This window comes from Panthera onca, chromosome A3 (genome assembly GCF_046562875.1).
Source record: "Panthera onca isolate mPanOnc1 chromosome A3, mPanOnc1 haplotype 2, whole genome shotgun sequence".
Taxonomy (NCBI): domain Eukaryota; kingdom Metazoa; phylum Chordata; class Mammalia; order Carnivora; family Felidae; genus Panthera; species Panthera onca.
The window spans coordinates 124,455,493-124,479,037 of record NC_138341.1 but is presented as its reverse complement, the minus strand read 5'-3'; the positions used below and the strand labels follow the sequence as shown (position 1 = coordinate 124,479,037).

At 51.7% G+C, this 23,545-nt stretch overlaps 1 protein-coding gene across 2 annotated transcripts; it reads right to left on the bottom strand.

Annotated features, from left to right (window-relative positions):
* Positions 1–1,205: 1,205 nt before the first annotated feature.
* On the bottom strand, positions 1,206–22,148 carry PABPC1L (poly(A) binding protein cytoplasmic 1 like). 2 transcript variants are annotated; one of them, XM_078444052.2, is made up of 14 exons: positions 21,956–22,148; positions 19,691–19,884; positions 18,076–18,191; positions 15,815–15,954; positions 15,559–15,653; positions 12,262–12,399; positions 11,868–11,963; positions 6,939–7,205; positions 5,818–5,917; positions 5,057–5,185; positions 4,404–4,507; positions 3,458–3,551; positions 1,885–2,015; positions 1,206–1,439 (listed from the first exon to the last, which is right to left on the bottom strand). In XM_078444052.2, the coding sequence occupies exons 1-14, from the start codon at positions 22,146–22,148 to the stop codon at positions 1,371–1,373; spliced, it is 1,866 nt and encodes a 621-aa protein (XP_078300178.2). In that variant the 3' UTR covers positions 1,206–1,370. The 2 variants fall into 2 exon arrangements, with proteins under 2 accessions (XP_078300178.2, XP_060474976.3); XM_060618993.3 differs by having other exon boundaries at positions 5,818–5,902.
* Positions 22,149–23,545: the final 1,397 nt, after the last annotated feature.

Sequence of the window (23,545 nt, the reverse complement as noted above, 5' to 3'; positions counted from 1 at the left end):
TATGATTTTTTTTTTTTTAATGTTTATTTTTGAGAGAGAGTGTCTGTGCACAAGCAGGGGAGGGGCAGAGAGAGAGGGAGACACAGAATCTGAAGCAGGCTCCAGGCTCCGAGCTGTCAGCACAGAGCCCGACGTGGGGCTCAAACTCACAGACCTCGAGATCGTGACCTGAGCCAAAGTCGGACGCTCAACCGACTGAGCCACCTCTTAGGCAGGCACGACTCTTACCTGATTTGAGGCAGGGTTAGTGGTGCCATCCATTCACAACTGACTTTTTCTTCTTGAAGTCTAAAAGGCAGGCATCTTGATTGACTAAGGAAAACATAGAAGGTAAAACCAGGACCCGGGAAGGGATCCTAAAGCAATTCTACATGGGTTCTTCTCTGATGGTGTTACAGAGCCCTCAGCCAGCCAGCCCAGAGCCTACAAGTAGTTGCTGCTTCCGGGGTGTATACCTGCACTGCGGGGTACTCAAGCCCGGGGTCCAGAAACCTCCGTGTACGTCACATGTGGGCACCTGTAGCTTTAGCTCCTTCTCTCGGTGCCGTGTGAGGACAACCATTCAGTCCCGCACTGAGCCACTGCCTGGTGGGCGTCTGCTCCTCTGGGGCCGTTCCAGACGGTCCTGCTCAGTTCCTGGTGACCTTGGTCTGGCGCACACACAGCTTCTCCCATAACTCTTTGGGCTTCTGTTCCTTCGAGCCACATCCCCAACCCAGTCAAGTCCACCCTTGGCTCTGGCCCACCTCCCTCAGACACAAGAAGGCCTCCTGGGAGACAAGACAGTTTGCAGCACTTTTAATGCACAAAAGGAAAGGGTGACAGGCTGGCGGGGGGGACCGGCCTTCATTCCACATACAGAGCTCAAGTACAGATACAGCCTGAGTGGGAAATAAGTTACAGCTCCCGGGGACAGAGAGCCAAGAGCAGGAAGCGCTGTTCAGCCGAGGGAGTGAGGATCCCGCTGTCTGGGGATGAAAGGAGAGGAATGCATCCTTCTAACATACAGCAGACACCTGGTCTCAACTGAGAAGGCAGAGCAGACGAAGCAGGCCACATACACAAGATAAGTTCACCCAGTGCCCAGGGACAGCCCAGCCTATCCCCAGTGACGCCAGGCAGGGCAGCTGGCGAGAAAACACCCGCACTTCGCACGGTGGTCAACACTCATTCTCCTCCCACGGTCTGTCCGCTCCTTTGCGCCTCGCAGCTTCCCCCAAACTCCTCAGTGCTCCAGAGAGCGAGCCGGCGCCAACATGGTTTCTCCGCGGGATTCTCAAAGTCAGCCCCTGCCCGCCTCTTCCCGGCTTCTCTTGGGCCCACCGCTGCTTCCATCTCCGTCTCTCCCACCCCCAGCCACCCACCTGGTTTCAGAGCACATTCACTTTTGTCAGCTCCGCGGCCTGGTGTGCCTGCAGCACCGCCAAAGCCTCTTCCACCTGTGGGTCGTGAGCGGGGGTTAGTGCAGCTGCCCAGCGGGGTCCCCGGGAGAGCCCTGGCCGCCCACTGCCCCCGCGTGCTAGATGCCACAAGTCGCCTCCCTCCACGGCACTGCCGTTGGCGAGCGCCCGTGATGAGCGGGTCGTCGGTTGCCTTCTCCAGACAGATGGACGCCGCCGGACAGCTGGGAGAACCTGAGCCCGGTCCTCAGAACACGTGCCCGTACCGACACCTTGCACGTGGAGCTGCAGAGAATTAACCTGGAGGGGCCGGAGGGGCCAACCCCGAGGCCTCCCGCTCGCAGATGCAGCCCGTACGAGCTGGCGTCAGCGGGAAGGTAAACTTCGTCCGGGCAGCAGCCTGCTAAGTCCTCTAGGAGAGGTGTTCGTCATGAGCTCTCCTCCTGTCCTCGCGAGGCACCCTGCCACCCAGGCCCCAGCCCACCTTGGCATTGAGGGACTCGGGGGACTCCAGCATGAGCAGCAACTCCGAGTTGTCGATCTCCAGCAGCATGCCTGTGATCTTGCCAGCCAGCTGGGTGTGGGCATCGTAGATAAGGGGGTACAGACGCTCACCTGTACAGAACACCTGGCTGATACCCCAGCAGCCCCAGGGAGGCAGGGGGTACTGTGGAAGGGAGCAGTAAGGCATGTGGTGGGGGGTCGTCCCAGAACTGCTCCTTCTGAGCTGTGTCACTTAGCCTCACTGGGAGGCTCTCTTCCAACTGTAAAGTGCGCAGAGCAAACCCCGCTTCGGAGGCTAGTTTGAAGAATCAAATTTGACATTCTACATGAACGAATCTACACAGAGCCTGATACAAACTTGGTTGGTGTTTAAAGACTACTCTTGTTTGGGGCAGCTGGGTGGCTCAGTCGGTTAAGCATCCGACTTCGGCTCAGGTCATGATCTCACAGCTCGTGAGTTCGAGCCCCGCGTCGGGCTCTGTGCTGACAGCTCGGAGCCTGGAGCCTGCTTCCGAGTCTGTCTCCCTCACTCTCTCTGCCCCTCCCCCGCTCACACTCGTGCTCTCTCCCTCCCTCAAAAATAAGTAAACATTAAAAAAAAAAAAAATTTCAAGACTACTCTTGTTCATTTTGCAAGAAATAGTTCCAATACACACATTGAGATTCTAGACAAGACAGGCTTTTTTGGGACTAGACTTTTTTGGGGGTAGGAGGAGCCACACACACGAGATAAATTCACCTTCCGCCATCAGGCACTTCTGGTGGCAGAGCCTAGCGTTGGTGGTCAGCCCATCTTGGCCATGTGTGGAGGGTCTGGCCAGGATTGTGTGCTGGGTGGGAGAGTTTTCCCGTGAGGAAAGTGAAGAGGTTTACAGGGAACTGCTAACAGAGCCTTCTGCCTCCATTAAGCCTTCTGCCTCCATTTCCTTTGAAGAGTGGGTAGTAAAGTGGCAAAACCCCAAGTGAGCCGAGAAAACAAGTGGAGGGAATCGGGACGGACTTCAGAGAGGTTCTGGAAATCTTGGTGGCCGTGAAGGCAAGAACCTGGCAAGTTATTCACTCAGCAGTTAGCGGCATCCTTTAGCAGGGCCTGCCGTAGACACTGGGCTGGAGGAGAATTGCACAAGGAACTCGCAGTCCAGTGGGGAATGTGTAAATACGAATTTCTGCACATTTATTTCCCACCTCCCTGCAGCGGGCACTGGGAGACAGAGGACATGTGGTGATGGCTTCTTCCCATTCAGGAGATGTAAGAAACGGCAACACCCACCAACAGAAACCCTTAGTCCTGGCCTCAGATCTGCCCACAGCTGGGATCTCTCCAAGCCTGTCACGGCCCCTGAACAGCAGAACTGAAGAAACCTCAGGACCATCTGGTCTGACCAGTGCTTTAAGACGAGAGGGAAGCCGAGGAGAGCAGAGGCAACCCGGACCAAGCCACCCGGCAGGTTGGTCAGCGGCAAAGCTGGACCTCGTCCACGTGTCTCACCTCCACTCAACATGTTTCCTGCCAGGCTGGCCAACTCCCCCTGCTTCCTGCTCCAGCTACTCACCAATCATCTGCTTTTGTTCGTGCAGTGGCGCTGCGGCCAGCATGGACGCCGTCAGGGGCTCCTGTCCCGGGATGCGCACAGCAGGCTCCTGGACCTGCAATGGTGCCGGGGACACATCCCTTCACCACCACAGATGGGCAAGGCCTCAAAACCCTCACCCTGTCAGGTGAGCACAGGCCTCCAGGAAGGCTCTGGAAGAGGGGAGCAGGGGGCAAGGTATGGACAATCGGGTGGGACAGAGTCCCTAACAAGGGCACAGTGGGATAGACAAAGTCACCCTCTAATTCCGACGCCTTCCACGGTGCCAGGAACCTGTCAAGGCCCCACTGGATGTTGCCAAGTGAAAGTCACACATTACTAACCACTTCATGCCAAATAAGGCACTTTTTATCAAGTAGCTTTATGGCCACATCCCCGGCATACTTCTGACCTTTCCCTATCCTGGTAACTTTAAAAGCATGTTGCTGTTTAAAGACTACTCCCTTGTTTCTTTTGCAAGGAAGAGTCAAGTATACACATTAAAATTCTAGACAGGATATGATAATGCCGAGTTTGAGACTTGGGCAGGAAGATATATAGCCTTTTAATTTAATCACAGTAGGTATTTTTAGTTCTGTTTTGTAGATTAATCCCATCCCTTCAATATTCAGCATATCGCTAGGATATTTTTCCTTGCTGCTCAACACTGAATACGAAGGAAATACAGATTACTTTTGTTAATAATCCAGGCAGAAATCATAATTAATAAACCAAACATGATCTTGGCTCTTTCCCTCCTTCTGTTAGTAAGGGGGATTGCTTCTCAACTGTACACGTTACTAAACGAAACTCTGCTCGTTTATAATTCAAGAAGAGAAACAAACAAACGAGGGCCAGTGCCTTAGCCAAGGTTCTGAGCCAAGGCCCCAGGAGCCCAGACTTAAGAGGGCAGTCAGGCCAGCCTTACCCCGTGGTTGTATGTTGCTGAGGAATATTTGTGTGTCAGCAGAGGCCCACTTGGTGCAGGATATCCCGCCCCGCTGGCTCCTGTGGTCTGGGTACCAATATTGGCTGTAAGGAGTAAGCAGGGGAGTTAGGGCCTGACAGTGATCTAAAGCCAGGAAGCCTAAAGACAAGCATTCATGTAGAATCCCCAGCACCGACTGTGAGGCCGGCACACAGATGTACAAACATTTGCCGAATGAAGGAACAGATGTGCTGGCCTTACAGCTCAAACCTACGCCCTTGTTCACAGCTGCCGCAGTACTTGCTAAGGTTCTGATGTGATGCTAAGCCCCGCCATGTGTGATCTCATTCACCCACACGACAAAACAGGAGGGCTATTTTCATCCCTATTTTAAAAAGATGAGGTAGGTGATCAGATACAGTAGTTAGCAAGGCCACAGAGCGAGTTGGCCCCAGGAACCGGGTCTGTGGGACTCTGGAGCCCACACGAACTACTGTGCCTCACGGCCTCCAAAGTCAGCTCTACCCTCCAAGAGGCAAACGGCAAGGTCACCACGGAGGCCAGTCCTGACTCCCCGCCTGTGCCAACCCAGCGCCAAGCCCCTACCCCACCCTCCGCGCACACCCGTTCCTCTTGACCCAGCCCACACTCACCCACTCTCTGGGTGTGGGGCACCGTGGGTGGCACCTGGGTGGAGGCCTGCCTGACACCGCTGACCTGCGCCGGGGGGCGCCGCAACATGGCTGGTGGTCGGATCATTGAGGCAGCTGGAGGGTAGGTGGCTTGTGGCACAAAGAACACGGAGAGAAAGGTCGGTGGGGCAGGGGCAGGACAATCAGAGCGGCACACTGCGCCCTGAAGGTTCTGGGGTGAGAAAGGCAATGGGTGGGAAAGGGAAGTAGAACATTCGCAGCAAAAAAGATGGGTGAATTCACCTAGTCGGGCAGACCCAGAACTCCAGGGAAGGGGAGTGTGTGGAAGTCTTCAATTACAAAGCCGACTTGTTTCTACACAAGCCCCAGGACGCACAGACCGCATGATCACACCCGCTGGGTCCCCAAGCAGCTGCAAGGGAGGGCGAGCTCTGCTCCCAGAGAGGGGCCGGAGGGGCAAGACTGCCATGGGAGCGCGTTCTCATGGTCACAGATCAGACAAGTCTTGGGAGCTAACTGAAGAGAATGGCTGCACCGCTAGTCTTTCACAAGGTCGGCACTGCGTGGGGCTTTATGCACACTTCATTCAGAAGAGGAAACTGAGGTTCAGAGAGGTGAAGTTACCCACCCAAATGAACACCCTGGGAAGTAGAGCCAGGCTTGCCCCCAAAGCCTGTGTTCATAGTCCCAGGTTCCACACTGCCCTGAGGGGTCCACCGTCCGTGGGCCAGGCTGAGGGTACAAGGGGCGGAGTCACTCACACGAGGGTCTCGGAGGCTGGGCCGTCCACCTGGGGGCAGGCTGCATGGGAGAGCTGGACGCATAGTACGCAGTCTGGGCAGGAGGCTGTGCGGGAGAAGACTGGGGGTGAGGGGGTCGCAGCAGGTGAGAAACCGCATCCCCTCATGGACACCCCTGCGGAAACTCCACCGCCCCCCTCCAGGGTTACTGATTAGTAAAGACCCACAAGCTGGGATGAAATCTCCGCTACCCCAGTTCAGGCTATTCGTTAGCCCTGAGCCTTCCAGGGCAAGGTGTCAGGTTCAATCCTCGCCCCTTATCATCAGAGCCACTGGCCCAAACAGCAGCATAAAATGGTGACAGACCTACTCAGACTTGTGCCAGCTTAAGCTACTGCTAAGAGGAGTGGGGGGTGGGGCGCCTGGGTGGCGTAGTTGGTTAAGCGTTCACCTTCTGATTTCAGCTCAGGTCACGATCTCACAGTTTGGGAGTTTGAGCCCCGCACTGGACTCTGTGCTGACAGCATGGAGCCTGCTTGGGATTCTCTGTCTCCCTCTCTTTGTCCCTCCCCTGTTCATGCTCACTCTCAAAATAAATAAAACTTTAAAAAATTAAAAATAAGTAAAAGGAGCAGGGGAGCAGATATGTCCATCTCCACAGCTGCAAATGGCCAACACCTTTCCACTCCAAGTCCTGGGAGCTCCCTTCCCAAGGGGGGCCGCTCAGAACATTGGCCTCCAGGAGGGAGGTTGGCAGGCAGCCCACAAAATAGGACCATCTAAGTTGGGGAAATGCTACATGCTCTCTGCTGGTTTGGGAAAGTCCTGACGCACACCAGCACGTTAGGGTAGAATAATGTGTGCGGTAAAGCATAGTATAATAAGGAAAGCTAGTTCCTTTTCCTTAATGCAGGGTTTCTCAAACTTATTTGACCAGGGAGCATGTTTTTTAGCACAACACGAACCTCTCCCCGGTTGGGGACACACACTCTTACCCCCCGTTACCAGGTGGGGTTAAAGTGGCCTGCCTGCCAAGTTTCCAGCAGAAACAAGTTGAGAAGCTACATCTACCTGTGAGGCTGTCTTCCTGCTCTACCTGGCTGTCAGGGAAGGGGTGCAGCGGGGTTCGGGCAGGCCATCACCTGGGGCACAGCGGGCAGGAAGTAGCTGGCGGGCTGCTGGAAGGAGCCCAAGAGGGGGCCACCCAGGGCCCGCACAGTAGACAGGCGCTGCATGTACTGGTTGGTCAAGATGGCCTTCCGTTCCTCTTTGCGCTGGGCCAGGGCCACGTACAGCGGCTTGGTGCCCACGATGCGCCCGTTCATCTCTGTCACGGCCTTTGTCGCCTCTTCTGGAGAGGAAAAACACACAAAGCCAAACCCCTTGCTGTGGCCACCCTCTGTCATCACCTAAAAGCAAGACAAGACAAGGGCTGCTGGGGGTGGGGAAGGAAGACTCCTGGGGCTGTGTCCCCCTCCTCCCCCGGGGCCCAGCCGGGCAGTGAGCAGGCCCAGGAGAAACTGTCACCCTGACATTGACTGAGGCCCACCGCATGCCAGATGCCGGACTGCCTTCTTGCTCCACAGGCGCCGCCACCCGATCGTGGGGGGCACCACGACTCCCGCTTCACAGGTGACGGAAGCGGGGGCTCAGGAGTGACTTGGCTGAGACCAGTCAACTTGCTAACTGAGGGCTGCTCACTGTTTTTAAAAAAATTTTTTTTTAACGTTTATTTATTTTTGAGACAGAGAGAGACAGAGCATGAACGGGGGAGGGTCAGAGAGGGAGACACAGAATCTGAAGCAGGCTCCAGGCTCTGAGCTGTCAGCACAGAGCCCGACGTGGGGCTCGAACTCATGGACCGTGAGATCATGACCTGAGCCGAAGTCGGACGCTTAACCGACTCAGCCACCCAGGCACCCCAGCTGCTCACTGTTTAACAGGACATTCCCTAGAGTCCGTGAGAACAGCAGCATTTCAGAATTTTTTTTTATATTTAAATTTTCTTCCTGAAATGATTTTCCTAGGCTGTGATGGAAGGCCGGTTTAAATGGTATCTACCCTCATCAGAGGGGCTAGGATGAAGAGGACAGTTTAGGATTGGTTAAAATCCAAGAACAGGGCAGGCAGGGGTCCTTAGCCAGAGCCACGATCTTAAACACTTCGTTTGAGGTCACTGTGATGAAAATCTGCATTTCGACTACCCTCTGGTTATTTTAATTCTTAGGATTCTTTAGTTCATTTGTGAAATTATGGACATAATAAAATGTTCTTAAGAGTTAGGTATCCTAGACTCCAATAAAAACTTAGATTTGAATGGGGGCACCTGGATGGCTCAGTCGGTTAAGCATCTGACTGTTGATTTCAGCTCCGGTCATGATCTCAGCGTTGGGAGGTGGAGCCTTGTGTTGGGCTTTGCACTGGGTGTGGAGCCTGCTTAAGATTCTCTTTCCTTCTACCACTCACACACGCTTGCTCTCTAAAATAAACTTGTAAATAAATGAATAAATATTTATTTATTCAAAAAATTAGTAATTAAAAAAATTAAAGTTAAAAAACGGTATGGAATATAAAAAAAGGTTTAAGTTTATACTTTTTGTGCCTATTCTGTTAATTTTCTTTGTGGTGGAAATAAAAATCCTTATTACAATTGGGGGGAAAAAAAAAAAAGGTGGGTGGGAACTCGTCCAGGGTCACCCAGCCTGTGGGCACCCATCAGCCAGAATTTGAACCCAATGCAGCATTCTGGTGACTTCCATTGCCTCTGCAAGGCACTGAGCCAGATTCTTTAGGAGAAATCTGGGGATTTCTCCTTCTGGGGAAGGCATTCTTAGTGTTGTTATTAAAATAACCTTTTTATTTTGCAATACCTCTAGGTATACAGAAAAGTTGCAAAAACAGTACAGGGCAGCCATCTTTCACCCAGGGTTGCCCCAGTGTGAACGAGTCAGAGGGACTTGGCTGAGACCAGTCCACATGTGTCAAAACCAGGATGTTAACATCGATACGGTTGTTATTAGCTACAATGCTATTGACTGAACTGCAGATTTCATTGGGATTCCCCTAGTTTTTCTAATATTTTTTTTTCCTTTTCCAGGATCCAATCCACATTGCATTTATGGTTCTTAATTTTGGGGGTAGGGGGAGGTCTAGACACTGGCCTGGCCCATGCATTTAGATCTGAACTGACATACTTTTTAAATCTGCTCTATTAAAGCCCATTCTCTACACATCATCAATTTTCAAACTGCACCTTGCAACCCATTCATACGGGGGCCTGAACCTGAGGGTTCACAGGTCCCCCCCCCCCCGGCGAGGGAGGCCAGTGGATAGAATTCAGGGGGTCTGTGAACTTGGATGGGGGGGAAAAATGGCATCTTAATTTTCACAGTAGTGTTTCCTTCTATTTTGAACACAGGCAACAAAAATAGGGGAGTCTTGGCTGTGCTGGTGATTTTGTCAGGAAGAGAAAGAAGATATTTTCATATGTCAACCACTGCGGATCTCAAAATATCATTTGTGCTAATTGGTACCTCTCTAGACCTTCTCGTTTGATGTAATTATGAACCCCATACTGCTGTTACCTTAGCATTTTGATAATTATATTTCAGTAGAATTGTTTCTCTGCAATCCTATGAATTTTCTTTTAGGCATTTAAGAATATTCTCAGAAGGGATCTGTAGGCTATCATCAGACAGCCAAATTTTCTTGACACAAAAGTATTGTCTTAGCAAGGTAATAAAAACTTCTGTTAGGTAGTAAATAATGATAAAATGCACTTATATAGCTGCTATGAATGTGACAGTGTTATTAGCACTTTATATACCTTAACTTGTTTTCATAATCACTGTATTTTATATATAATAGAAATCATATAAATATGTAAGCCTACATAAAATCCCCATTTTATAACCTAATTGGTCAACTAACAAGATAGTGCCACAACTCTAAGTAACCCAGATTTTTAGAATTCCCTCCACTCGAGGAGTCCTCAAGGAGGTGGGTGAATCCCCAGAAATTATACACAATGTGTGAATCAGATCACTATTTTACCACTTGTTGTGGGCAGGCACTCTACATGCTGACTCTTTAGTGCTCAGGACACCTCGAGAGGTAGGGAAGGTTGCTCCCACTTTACAGACGGGTAAACGGGCTCCAAGTGGCAAAGTCACTTCCTGCAGATCCTACAGCTAGTTAATGGTAGGACTGGGATTTAGACCACAATACTACCCAAATTTATACCCAAAGTATAAATTTGCTGGGCAAGAGGGCCCACGGCTTTTTTATAATGTTTAAGCAAATTTATTGATGCTTAATTTACATGTCCCACAGCTCGGTCACATTTGAGTCCTTAACTCAAAAACTGTTAGAACCTCTTCCCCAAACACCAGGCATTTAAAATTGGATTCAACAGGGCTGCCTAGGTAGCTCAGTTGGTTAAGCATCAGACTTCGGCTCAGATCATGATCTCACAGTTCAAGCCCCACATCAGCCTCTGTGCTGACAGCTCAGAACCTGGAGCCCACTTCGAGTTGTGTCTCTCTCTCTGCCTCTCCCCTGCCCCTGCTCACACTGTCACTGTCTCTCTCTCTCTCGCTCAGGAATAAGTAAACATTAAAAGAAAAAAAATTTTTTTAATGTTTATTTTTGAGAGAGCATGAGCAGGGGAAGGGCAGAGAGAGAGAGAGAGAGGGAGACACAGAATCTGAAGCAGGCTCCAGGCTCTGGGCTGTCAGCACAGAGCCTGACGCAGGGCTCAAACTCACAAACCATGGGACCATGACCTGAGCCGAAGTCAGATGCTTAACTTACCGAGCCACCCAGGCTCCCCAAGCATCTGACTCTTGATTTTGGCTCAGGTCATGATCTCGTGGTTCGCAGGATCAAGCCTCACAGCAGGTTCTGTACTGACAGCATGGAGCCCACTTGGTATTCTCTCTCTCTGCCCCTTCCCTGATCTCACTCTCAAAATAAATAAAAATAAACTTTAAAAAATTGGATTTAACAGGCAAAAGAACTTCCTAAGAACCCAACCATTGCATCACATGTGCTGGTCTCCAGCCCCATTACTCACACTGATCTCTTTGGAAAGTTCCTCATTCCCACCTGCAGCTCCCTACCTCCTCACAGCCAAGCCAAATGTTTCTCACACTTCTTACAGGAAGCCCTCCTTCCTGTTCCCCTGGGCTACCATACCTCTGCCTCCAGTACTCCCACCCTCACTACAAAAACACCTTATAATAGATTTGAGTTAGTGACGTGTCTGACTTCCCCACTTGACTATAAGCTACTCGAGGGCAAGAACCACATCTAACTTGTTACTGTATACTTCCCAGAGGGCCCGGTAAGACAGGAGGTGCTTAAGGATGGAATGAATGAATGCTGGGTCATCTTAAAATCACCTGGGGAGCTTTTAAAATAAAATGCCCAGGCCCTACTCAGAGATCGTGAGTCGTCTGACTCAGGTGTCTGTCTTTAAGAGCTCCCCAGGGGAGTTTTAATAAGCCAGGGTTGAGAACCATCCAATGAGCCCAACACTCTCCTTGTGGGGATGAAGGTCAGAAGACATCTGCTAAAAGTCACAGAGCTACTGAGAACAGCCAATCATCACTTATCAGGTGCCAAGGGGGCTGGGCAGGTGGTAGGTGCTCAGTAAACAGGGAATGAATGAACGAATGAAGAATATAGCAGCCCAACCTTCTCATTTTCCAGATGGGGGGACGGGGGTCCAAAAGACAACAAAACAAGCAGTGGAAATTTTGAAACATGAATTTCTAGAATCTGGCATACAGTAGGCACTCAATAAATGCTTATTAAATGAACCAAGGTTACAGTGAGCCCCAATAAGTCCAGCTGTATGATTGGGACTGGACTTCAACCCTCTTCCCCTCCAGAGCAGACAAGGCTGCAGATGGACGTCAAGTTCCAATGGGGTGTCAGACATAGCCCCCCCAAACTCTTAAAAGGAGTAGCTCAGCACCAACTCCCTGGAAGAAGGGGTATATAGGCAGCAGGAAGATGGAGGGGCAGGCTCTCTATCCCCTGTAGGTGCCCCCCCCCCCAGCCCTCACCTTGGCACTGGTAATCACTCCATAGGGAGAGAACTCTCTTCTCAGCTTCTCATCATCGATGGAGTCATCCAGGTTCTTAACATACAGGTTCACACCCTAGAAAGAGAGGTTACTGTGGATGTGTCCCTTCCCCTCCACGCCCCAGGTTACCTCATGTCGGGGACCATTGTAGGCCACGGGGGCCCTGGAAGCCTTGGCCACCAAGCCTCCTGCTTCCAGTCTGGCATGGCACCCACGCCCCCAGCCGGCGTGCCCATCACTGGAAGCTGCAGCCCCCATGGCCCCTAAAGCCAGCTTCCTGGGGGTGGGATTGCTGGAGAAAGGCTTCATATTCAGGACCTCCACACACACACTCTCACATGGCTGCAGCTGTCACCAGGGGACTGACCCTCACCTGGTAACGGGTCAGCCGGTCCTGCTTCATCTGCTCGAACCTACGCTTCAGCTCATTCTGCCTTTCCACCCGCTTCTGGGCCCGGCCCACGTACAGTAGCCGCCCTCTCACCTCCTTCCCATTCATGTCCGTCACGGCCTGGGCAGAGAGGGAGCGAGCGTCCTTGGTAACCACCCCCATGAGGCCCTGGCCTCCAGTCCCTGCAAACCAGGCCAGCCTTGTTAGCTGAGAATAATTAGTATCAGGATAAAAGCCACTTAAAGAATCCACTTTTTTAAAAACATGGGACAAAATTTCAGAGTAAACCATAGATTTAAAAAAAAAAACAAAACTTGATTTGCGCTCTACTTTAAGAAGTGAAATTGAAATTTGCAAAGTTTCCCACAGTTAACCTTTAGGTTCTTAACTTTATGTACACACTGATGATCTGAACAGAGCAGGGAGCAGAATTCTTTCAAAACGGCATGAGCGCATAATCAACATCCTTCACTTCATGCTGGATTTCACAGCACAAAGAATCCTTTTTGCTAACTACGAAGGCTTTCGTTTTTGTTAAGAAACACGTCTTAACCCTTTTTTCTTCTTCTTTTCTTTAGATAGCTGGCCTAAGCATGCCACATCCTAAATGGTCAGTGGCTTTGATTGCACGGAATCCTACATCTTCTACAAGATGTGCAACTTCTCTTAATGCATTTATACTGAACTGAATTTACATGGACTTATCTGCAAAAAAAAAAAAAAAAAAAAAAAAAAAAAAATCAGCAAAAAGGTAGACTCGTGTGTGTACCAGCTCGATGGTTAGGGTTAGACACTAGTGTTAGTGAGGAGATGTTTGAAAAGGACCTTTTTTAAGCTCTAACACCCAAAGTGGGGCTTGAAAAAAAGGGAATTTTTTAAGTGGCCAACTAGTTAGTAAATATTTTTACATCATGAGGATATTTCCTTACCTAAATATGCAAATCTATGTAAACATAGTCGAAGGCCACAGAAACTGCTAGTTGTATGTCAGTCTTTAAGGTCATTACCTGGGTTTTCTATTCTGTTCCACTGGTCTACATGTCTATTTTTCTGCCAGTACCACAGTTTTGATTACTACAGTTTTGTAATATAACAATGGAATATCACTCAGCGATTAGCAAGAAGGAAATATTGCCATTTCAAGGTCATAGATGGAGCTAGAGAGTATAATGCTAAGCAAAATAGAGTAAGGCAAATACCGTATGATTTCACTCATTTGTGGAATTTAAGGGAAAAAATGAGCAGAGAGGGGAGGAGGGGGGGGAGGGGGGGGAGAGGGGGGGAGGGAGGGAGGGGGAGGGGGAGGGAGGGAGAGGGAGGGAGGGAGAGGGAGGGAGAGGGAGGGAGGGAGGGAGAGAGAGGGAGGGAGAGAGAGGGAGGGAGAGAGAGGGAGGGAGAGGCAAACCAAGAAACAGACTCTCAACTATAGAGAATAAACTCATGGTTACCAGAGGGGAGGGGGCGGGTGGGTTAAATAGGTTAACATACAGCGTAATATTAGTTTCAGGTGTACAATATAGTGATTCAACACTTCATCACCCGGTGCGCATCACAAGTACACTCCTTAATTCCCATCACCTATTTAACAAGATTTCATTGTTTTTTATGGGTAATACTCCATTGTGTGTGTGTATGTGTGTGTGACCCCACATCTTCTTTATCTACTTGTCAACTGATAGACACTTGGGCTGATTCCATAACTTGGCTATTGTAGATAATGCTGCTACAAACATCAGGGTGCATATAGAATTGTTGAATCACTATATTGTACACCTGAAGCTAATACAACATTGTACAAAAGAAAGTCATGCTTACAGAAATCATTAACATAAAAGTCATTACCAAAGCCTCTAAGACTGTGGAGTCTATAGACCCCTGAGGCTTCACCCACCTATTCCAACTTGTCGTTTTACAGGTGAGCAAACCAAAGCCTAGAGAGAGAGAGTGGCATTTGTCCAAGGACACACAAGAAGTCACCTTTCGAAAGGAGCCATTCACTTAAGAACAAGACTTCTGAGTCAGAAAGAGCTGGTTCTAATCCCCATGTTGCCTCTTGCTAGCTACCACCCTGTGGAGCCTGAAAACAGTTTAGCCCACACTGGTGAAGCAGCGAGGAGAGCGTATGCAGCCCTCAGCACAGTGCCCGGCCCATGGCAAGCGCCCAGCAAGAAGTGGCTGCCGTCAAGATGGCACCAGGTAGGGTCTCTAGCCAGAACCCACCATGAGCTGAGATCCCCTTGTCCAACGGTCTTCATGGGGCAGCATCCAAGGAAAGAGCTTTAGGGTAGGAAGGCAAATGGGACAACATCACTCCAGCTCGGTCACTGTGTGACCTTGTACCATTCACTTGTTCAGCCAATAGGTAGCTAGTACGTACTGGCAGGTGCAATGCTGGAGATTTAAGGGTGAAATGAGATCCGGCCCCTACCCTCAGTCCTATTACATGGAAATCTGTGTTAATGATGGAGAGAGACAGAAAGGGCACCTCACCAGAAGCACGGGATGAAAGAAGAGGCTCCTCGGTGGAGGGAAAGCATAAGCCAAGACCCACAGGATAAGCACTAAGTCTGAAGCCACACCATCTGATACGGTGGTCACTAGCCGCGTGCAGCTACCTGAGCACTTGAAATATGGCTAGTCTGAGTTGACATGTACTGGAAGTACCAGGTTTCAAAGAATTAGTACCAAAAAAGGGGGAATGTAAATATCTGTTTTTATATTGAATATTCACTGGAGTGATAATTTCAATATGTTAAATTGAATGGTAGACATTATTAAAATCAATTTCTGGTGGGTTGTTTTTTTTTTTTTACCCCTTTTAATATGGCTACTGGAAAATTTTAAATCTCACACGTGGCTCCCATTATATTTCTACTGGATAGCACTAATCTAAAGAGTAAGAGAAGGGAAAGGTTTTGAGAAACAGCATTTATCTGCAAAGGTCTGGAAGCAAGAAATAACCTAAGCGCTTCCCCTCCCTGGCCTCAATCCCACCATCAATTCAAGAAGAGGGTGGTGGCTGTCTCAGAGACCCCTCTACTTCCCCTGGGTGACAAGAATCTATGAAAAGCAGTCAGCCTTAGGGTTTAGAAGCACCAGGTGAGGCTGCAACCTTCTGCCTTCGCCACAGGCAGGCAGGGCCCTGACTGTTGTGGGCCCAGGCTGGGGAGGAACTTTCTTCTCCTCTGTGGGCAGCTGGAGCCCCCTCCTCCTGATCTCCTTTCTTCCTAGTACTGGTGTGGTACCTCCTCCAGGAAACGGCCACGGGGAGGCTCCTACCTTCTGGGCTTCCTCATGCTTCTCAAAGTTGACAAAGCCGAAGCCGCGGGAGTGGCCGCTGTCATCCCTCATCACCTTCACACTCAGCATCTTCCCTGGGAAGGGCCAACCTGGCTCAAAGGGAGTTGGGGAAGCCCCAAGATGCTCCCCTTCCTTCCCCCAGTTCCTCAAGAAGCTCCAGAAAGGCCCCTCCGCCCAGCCCAACCTGGGGACAGAAGACAAAGTGATGCCCGATTCCCTTGGGGAACACGCCCACCAAACTGGGAGAAGAGGTCCTGTAGGCCCTGCTCGTCCACGTCCACGTGGAGGTTCTTCACATAAATGTTGGTGAACTCCATGGCCCGAGCTCCCAGCTCTGCTTCCCTCTCCCGTCGAGACTTGAAGTGGCCAACAAAGCTGTGGACACACTGACAGGGTAGGTAGCTGCCAGCCATTAGTCACCCCCATTCCACCCAGCAACCCTGGGTCACTTGGGTCAATTGCCATCAGCCTCCAGGCACCTATATCCCTCATCGAAAGGCTGGGAAGGGCAATACTCTTTAGATGGATTACATCCAAGGCCAGACCACTTCTGACAGCCAAGATTCTATGTTCTAGCATCGGGTTAAGAAGATTTCATTCTATGGGGCACCTGGGTGGCTCATTCCATTAAGTGTCGGACTTCACCTCAGGTCATGAGCTCGCAGTCCGTGAGTTCAAGCCCCACATTGGGCTCTGACAGCTCTGAGCCTGGGGCCTGCTTCGGATTCTGTGTCTCCCTCTCTCCCCTCACCCCCCACTCATGCTCTGTCTCTCTCTCTCAAAAATAAATAAATGCTAAAAAAAAAAAAAAAAAAGATTTCATTCTTGGGGCGCCTGGGTGGCTCAGTCAGTTAAGCATCGGACTCTTGTTCTCAGCTCAGGTCATGATCTCACGGTTCTTGAGTTCAAGCCCCACATCAGGCTCTGCACTGACGGCATGGAGCCTGTTTGGGATTCTCTCTCTCTCTCTCTCTGCTCCTCTCTCTCCAAATAAACTTTATTTAAAAAAGATTTTATTCTTGTGGCAAATGCACAGAGACCTCCTACCATACACCAGGCAGTTGAGTGTACATGAGGGAAGAGCAGGAACTAAAGAGTCCTACAGAGGAGGGCTTGAGTCCCCACTCTGCAGTTGCCTACCAGTGTGACCCTGGGCAAGTTACTTCACCTCTCTGAGCCTCAGTGTTCATTCTTATAAAACTGGGGATGAGGGACACTTGGCTGGCTTGGTCGGTAGAGCATGAGGTTCTTGGTCTCAGGGTTGTAAGTTCAAGCCCCACGTTAAATTAAATTTTTTAATTTAAAATTTAAATTTAAAAAATTGTTCTTAAATGATTTTTGAGAGACCGAGTGCGAGCGGGGGAAGGGCAGAGAGAGAGAGAGAGAGAGAGAGAGAGACACAGAATCTGAAACGGGCTCCAGACTCTGAACTGTCAGCAGAGAGCCCAACGTGGGGCTCGAACTCACGAACCACGAGATCATGACCTGAGCCAAAGCTGGACGCTTACCCAACTGAGCCACCCAGGTGCCCCTAGAGATTACTTTAAAAGAGAAATAAATAAATAAAATAAAAACTGGGGATGAAACTCAGATCACAGGCATTTGCTTATTCACTTCACAGGTACTGGGTACACTAGAGAAGCAGTAGTAACAGAACCAACATGGTCTACACATGGGGAAACACATCTAGGAAAGTATCCTAGATTAAGGGGGAAAAAAGAGAAAATTTAATGGTGTCTATGGCACACTTAGCACAAATAAGCTGTAGCTGGCACTAAAGATGGAGGAGCAAAGGTGAGCTCGGGCAGACGGTGGCTAACGAAGGTCACGTCCTTTGCCGAACTGGGGAAAGCCTGCCGGGCTCAGTTGCATTGACGAGAGCCGCCCCCGAGAAACTGGCCAAGGTAACCCTCAGTGCATCTTCCGGCTCAAAGCCACTTTGCCTCCACGGCACCGAGCGTGGGGCCGGCCATCACCGGGGCAGAGTCACAACTGGGGACGGGGAACCCCAGAGCAGGGTCTCTCCAGCATCTGCAGCTCAACTGTCCCGTCCGTGAAGAGGGGCGGCAGGGGGTGGGGGAGGGATGCTGCCCTTAAAGGTATGAAGATGGTGGGCTAAGCCCAGGCCTGCTTCCCTTCCTGTCCCCAAATCCCATGAAACGACACAAAAGGTTTACGAAAAGAATTTTCACAGCCATGCCAAGAAGGCTGGAAAACAGATGAAATCACTGACTCCAGGGTGACGTGGCCACTAGCTGTTCCTGCTGGAACTGCAAAATCCCTCCTCGGAGCGATGCTCTCATGAGTATTGGCAGCCCCGTTTTGACTTGGGGAAAGGGAGCTCCTGAGACCCCGAACTCTGCTCAGGTCACACTGCCAGGAGCGTACCGGCTGCGGCTTAGTGGCTGGTGCCCATCAGACAGTGACGGACGGCATCAGCCCCCCTCCCCAGGTCGGCCGCAGCCCTGCCCCCCCCCTCCCCCGCGCACCACTCACACTTTGCGGTCATTCAGCAGCATCCCGTTCATGGTGACGATGGCCTGCTGAGCGGCCTCATGGGTTTCAAAGTGGACGAAGCCGAAGCCTCGGGAACCGTGATTGTCACACACCACCTGGACCACGGGGGAGAAGGACAGAGGCAGCATGCAACCGAGGGTTCGGGTGGAAAAGGACGGCACAGGTAACAACTACTATTTGAGTGCTTGCTCTGTGCCCCACACACAGTCCCTCCACCTTTAACTCAAGCCCCGGCTCTTCCATTCAGATTTAATCACGGTGACTGGGGCCCCCACTCTGGGCCGAGCACCACTAAGGGTATCACATGCTCATCTTGTTACATTTACTATAAGAACCCCTCCAGGCAATTCTGAGCCTCTGAGCCCCAGCCTGATTGGGAAAAATAGGAATAAATGACTAGCCCAAGGTCACTAGCCAGCCATGCTTCCGATTATTATGGCTACCACTTAGACAGTGAGCAGAGTACCAGGTATCCTTACGTTGTGAAGATTACCAGACGTAAAACACAGGCACAACAAGCCTATGAGGTGGCTTCTACAACCGCCCCCTTTTAGAGGAAGCTGAGGTATGGAGAGCTTAGAAACTGGCCCAAGGGTACATTGCTAGCCAGGAAGTGGAAGTGGCAGGATCTGAACCCCAGGCACCAAAGTCCAAGGTCTCACCGACTCTGTAGCGCTGACTCTGCTCAGCAGCTGGCCGCACTACAGGTCTGGTTCTCTTCCCACTGTGCTACGGAAACCTTTCCTGGGCCTTTGACTGCATGGTCACTATGCTTTTCCCTCAGAGCCCCATTTCCAGCTATTCCTAAAAGTGTCACCATCTCCGACCAGCCTGAGAGATCCCAGGGCGGGGCCGACATTTGTGTGCCTTGCAGCTAACCCGGCCCACAGCAGGTCCTCAGTAGGCCTCCCACACTCGCCTGGGTCACATACAGCTTTCTGTCCAATCCACAGGGGTCCAGAGGAAGCCTCAAGGCTTGGCTGCCAGGATGGCCTTAGTTAGCAGCCCTCCTATGTCCCTTTATAATTTCTGTCCTGTCTCTCTGAACCTGGGCTGGTCTCAGGACTTGCTTTGGCCAAAGAAGGCAGTAGAAGCAGTGGTGTGCCAGTTCCGAGCTTACATCTCAAGAGGCCTGGTGAGCTTCCACTCAGTCCCCTGGGCCACTGCCACGGTCACGAGAATAGCCTGAGCTAGCCCGCTGGAGGAGGAAAGACTGTAGGGAGGGGAGCCGAGGTGCTCCAGCTGACAGCCAACCGCCCTCTAGAAGCAGAGCCAGTCGGCTCTCAGTGGGCATACGAAGGAGCCCAGCCAAGAGCAGAAATGCCCGGCTGAACCCCGTCCAGATTGCCCACTGCAGAATCAGGAGCTGAATAAATGCTTGTTGACAGCCCCTAACCTCTGACGTTGGTTACGCAGCCAGAGCTGACTGATACACAGGCGGCCTCCGATGGATCTGCGAAGAGACCAACTGAACGTGCTCGCTGCGCCTGAGCTGTACCGAAAAGCCGTGGGCCGCGGGGCAAGGCGTTGCTCGGCATCCCTCTACCATACAGGTATGCGACACAGACCCTCCCCCGCGAGGGGGCACACCCACCTTGCAAGAGAGGATGTTCCCAAAGGTGGAGAAGGTGTCATATAAGGCCTTGTTGTCTATGGAGTCCTCCAGGTTCTTGATGAAGATGTTGCCCACACCCGACTTGCGGAGTCCTGGGTCCCGCTGGGACCACATGATGCGGATGGGCTGTCCTCTGATCACTTCGAAGTTCATGGTGTCCAGTGCCCGCTCCGCTGGACAGGAGGAGGAGGAGGAGGAGGAGGAGGAGGAGGAGGAGGAGGAGGAGGAGGAGGAGGAGAAAAGGGAGCAAGTAAGGGTATTTCTTTCCCTGAGCCCGGAGGCGCTTAACTGGAAGCAGAACAAAGAAAACAGTGCCACTGTCTGGGTGTCACTTGAGAGAAGAGCCTGGAGCCTCAGAGGAGATGAGCAGAAATAATTAACGTGCATGGCGCTCCTCCCACCCTCGTGTTGGGGTCCCATTCAGCTCCTCACAATAGCCGCGTGAGCATGGATTCGTAGCCCCACTTCACGGAGGGAAACTGAGGCTCAGAAAGGGGGAAGGATCAGTGGCAGAGCAGGTCTACCACGGTTTCGAGAGCACGTGGGGTAGATAAAAAGGTAAAGGAGGGTCCTTTAGACAAAGAGTGGCAGCAGTTAGGGGAAATGAAAGCTCAGAAGTGCGGAGAGGCAGAGCAGAGATTCAATCCCCAGCAGCAGGACTCTGGGGGATAACACCTCTCTGAGCCTGTTTCTTCACCTGTAAAGTGGGGATGATGAGACTATTACCCACCTTCCCACATCTAACAAAGGGAGAGAATACCACCCACCCCCGGGTTGAAAATTAAATCGGGTATGCGGGGCACCTGGGTGGCTCAGTCACTTAAGCGTGGGACTTTGCCTCAGGTCTCACGAACTGTGAGATAGAGCCCCCGCATGGGGGGGGGGGGGGGTGGTCCTTGCTGACAGCGCAGAGCCTGCTTGGGATTCTCTCCCTCTGCCTCCCCCACTCCCCCACTCTCAAAATAAATAAATAAACTTAAAAAAAATCAGGTATGTAAGGTGCCCTGCATTTTGTGCCTGGTACAAAATAGGAGTTTGGTAAATGGTAGTGTATCTGAGAACAGCACCCTAGACCCATTCTCCGGCCACTGCTACGGCCTGTTCCCTGCCAGTAAGAGGCAAACTCCTTTCTCTTCCCTGGAGCTCGATTTATACCATCTGTGAAGTCTGGCAAAAAGGTCAGGGCGTGCAGGGCTTGGAGGAAGATGTTAGAGGCAGTGCGGGGTAAAGCAGAGAGCGAAGGAGAAGGCTCTCTGGGATCCAGCTCGGTCACCTGCTGGGAAGCCAGCAAAACCACCCCCAGCAAACCCCCAGTTTAGGAAACCTCCCTATCCACCCAGGAGACCCAGAGTAAGAGTGGCGGCTTTTGAACTTGGCTGGGGCAGCCCTTTTTTGGTGGTTTCTGGAGTCTTATGCCTGAACGTTATAGCTACCATTCTTCTCTAAGATTAGCACTTACTGAGCCCTCCTGCTGCACCAGATGATACTGGAGAGACGTCACAGACACAGTTCGTTCCTTCCACGCTACTGGGGGATAAGCCGTAGCCCCATCTCACAGAAGAGGTACTGAGTGTGAGCCCTTGCTCCGGCTCACAGCCCGACCTGGCGCTCTCAGTCTTTACCCTCTCCACTGTAAAGTGTGGCCGTAACCACCTGGCAAGCTCTAATCAATCCTATCAGCTCTGAAAAACTCTGTTGGGGCCTGGAGTGGAGGGGTTTTCAGGGTTCCCCAAGGAGGAGCCTCTTGGTGCAAGCTCAGGTCTGGCAGCCCCGCCAGGCGGGAGCCCAAGGCCCAGCTCTCCTGGCTTCCCCACTCCACCTGTATCCTCCCCAGGTGCCTTGACTTTCTCACCCTCCCGACCACTCTACATAAGGTAGGTAGGATCCCCATTTTTCAGACATGCGACTGAAACAGAACGGTTGATTAATTGCTCAGTCACACAGCTGCCGGCCTTCTGATCCGAGGCCGGTGTGACCCCTTAACCCCTTGGCTGTTTTCACTCAGCCTTTATAGCTCTCCTCTGTACAACGGAGCACCAATAAAACACGCGGTGAGCTCACACTAATTGCTCGTAGCGGTCTCAGGGGGCTCTTAGGGACAGGGCCCCTTCCAACCCCTTGTATCTCTGGGCCTCAGTGTCCCTGGTTGCAAAATGAGAGATGCAGGAGCAGCCAGAGATGGCAGCGCGGGCCTGAGATGCCATCTGTCGGTCGGTGCGTCTGTGCCCTCCCCCGGGGGCTCACCGTCGGCGGGCTGCTGGAAGTTGATGTAGGCGTAGCCCAGCGAGCGGCGGGTGGCCACGTCGCGGCACACGCGGATGGACAGGATGGGGCCGGCGGGCGAGAACTTCTCATACAGCATGGCCTCGGTCACGTCGGGGTGCAGGTCGCCCACATAGAGCGAGGCGAGCGGGTAGCCCGGGCCGCTGGCGTTCATGGCGGGAACTGAGACGCCGCTCCGGGGCTCTCCCTCTCCGGCGGCAGCCCCTCCCTTTAGCGCCCGCCCCGCCCCGCCCCCCCAGCTGGGACCCCTCAGCGCTCCAGGGGCCCCAGGTGGTGCCCCTGGGACCCCGCCTCCGGAGGCGGGGCGCGCCCTCAACGGGGCCTGCGGGGACGCGGCTAAGAGCGGGGCCGGATCCCAGTTCCAATCCCGGTCATTGCCTTTCTGGGCCCTTCTGAGTAACAGGGATGGCTCTCTTCTCAAGCGTTTGAGGGAACCGCGCATTTTGTGTTTCACATAGGAACAGAATCCCGAGCCGGAAACTCAGCTTAAAAGATTGTGCACCTCGCCTCCTGAAAGGAGTCTTTTTATCGACACAGCCCGAATCCAGCACCCCCTCCTGGAACTGGCCGTGTGAATTGGGGACTGAAGGCTCCACGTGAGAATTTGAGACCACAGAGGTCTCCCTTGACACCGGGTCTCCCGTTGCTGAAATCTTTTCCGGAACCTTCCCTGTCTGCCTTTCTTTTGAACAAGCCATTCCACCTGCATTCCATCTGGAAGGTTCACCATTACTCTCTAGGGACAGCAGGGACCTAACAGGACAAGGTTGTGACAGTGACCCCAAGCTCAGCTTGCAGCCTTAACCTACCTGTGGTGTGGGGGCATAAAAAAAAAAAAAAAAAAAAAAAAAAAAAACCAACCCACAGTGGACCACTAAGACTTGCCAGTATTTTTTTCTTTTTTAACGTTTATTTATTTTTGAGACAGAGAGAGACAGAGCATGAACGGGGGAGGGTCAGAGAGAGGGAGACACAGAATCTGAAACAGGTTCCAGGCTCTGTCAGCACAGAGCCCGACGCGGGGCTCGAACTCACGGACTGTGAGATCATGACCTGAGCCGAAGTCGGCCGCTTAACTGACTGAGCCACCCAGGCGCCCCGACTTGCCAGTATTTCCCCTCACCTCTCACAGCGACTCTCCCGTCCCCTCCTATAACAGAGTATAGGCAGGCAGGTTCCCATGGCCCTTTGAGGGTGGTTGCCACAGATGGAAGTTCTGGAACTAGTCTGGTTGGGCAGCACATGGTAGCAAGCCAGCCCCAAACCCATTCTCACCTTGGGCTGAAATACACTCTACCCTGATGTTTTTCCCCCCTCTCCTTGTGGGAGCGTGCAAGTTTTTGCAAAGGGGGCAGACGCCATAAGGAAACAGGGTTGCAGGCTACCGTGAACCATAAAGTGTCAGGACAGTGACAGGGATTCGTAGAACCCTGGAAATGACCAAGCCTTGTGCAACCATCTCTCACAGGGTTTTTTTAAAAAAAAAGGGTGTGTGTGTGTGTGTGTGTGTCTCGAATGGGATGCAAAATAAATGTAGATAACAAATCCCAG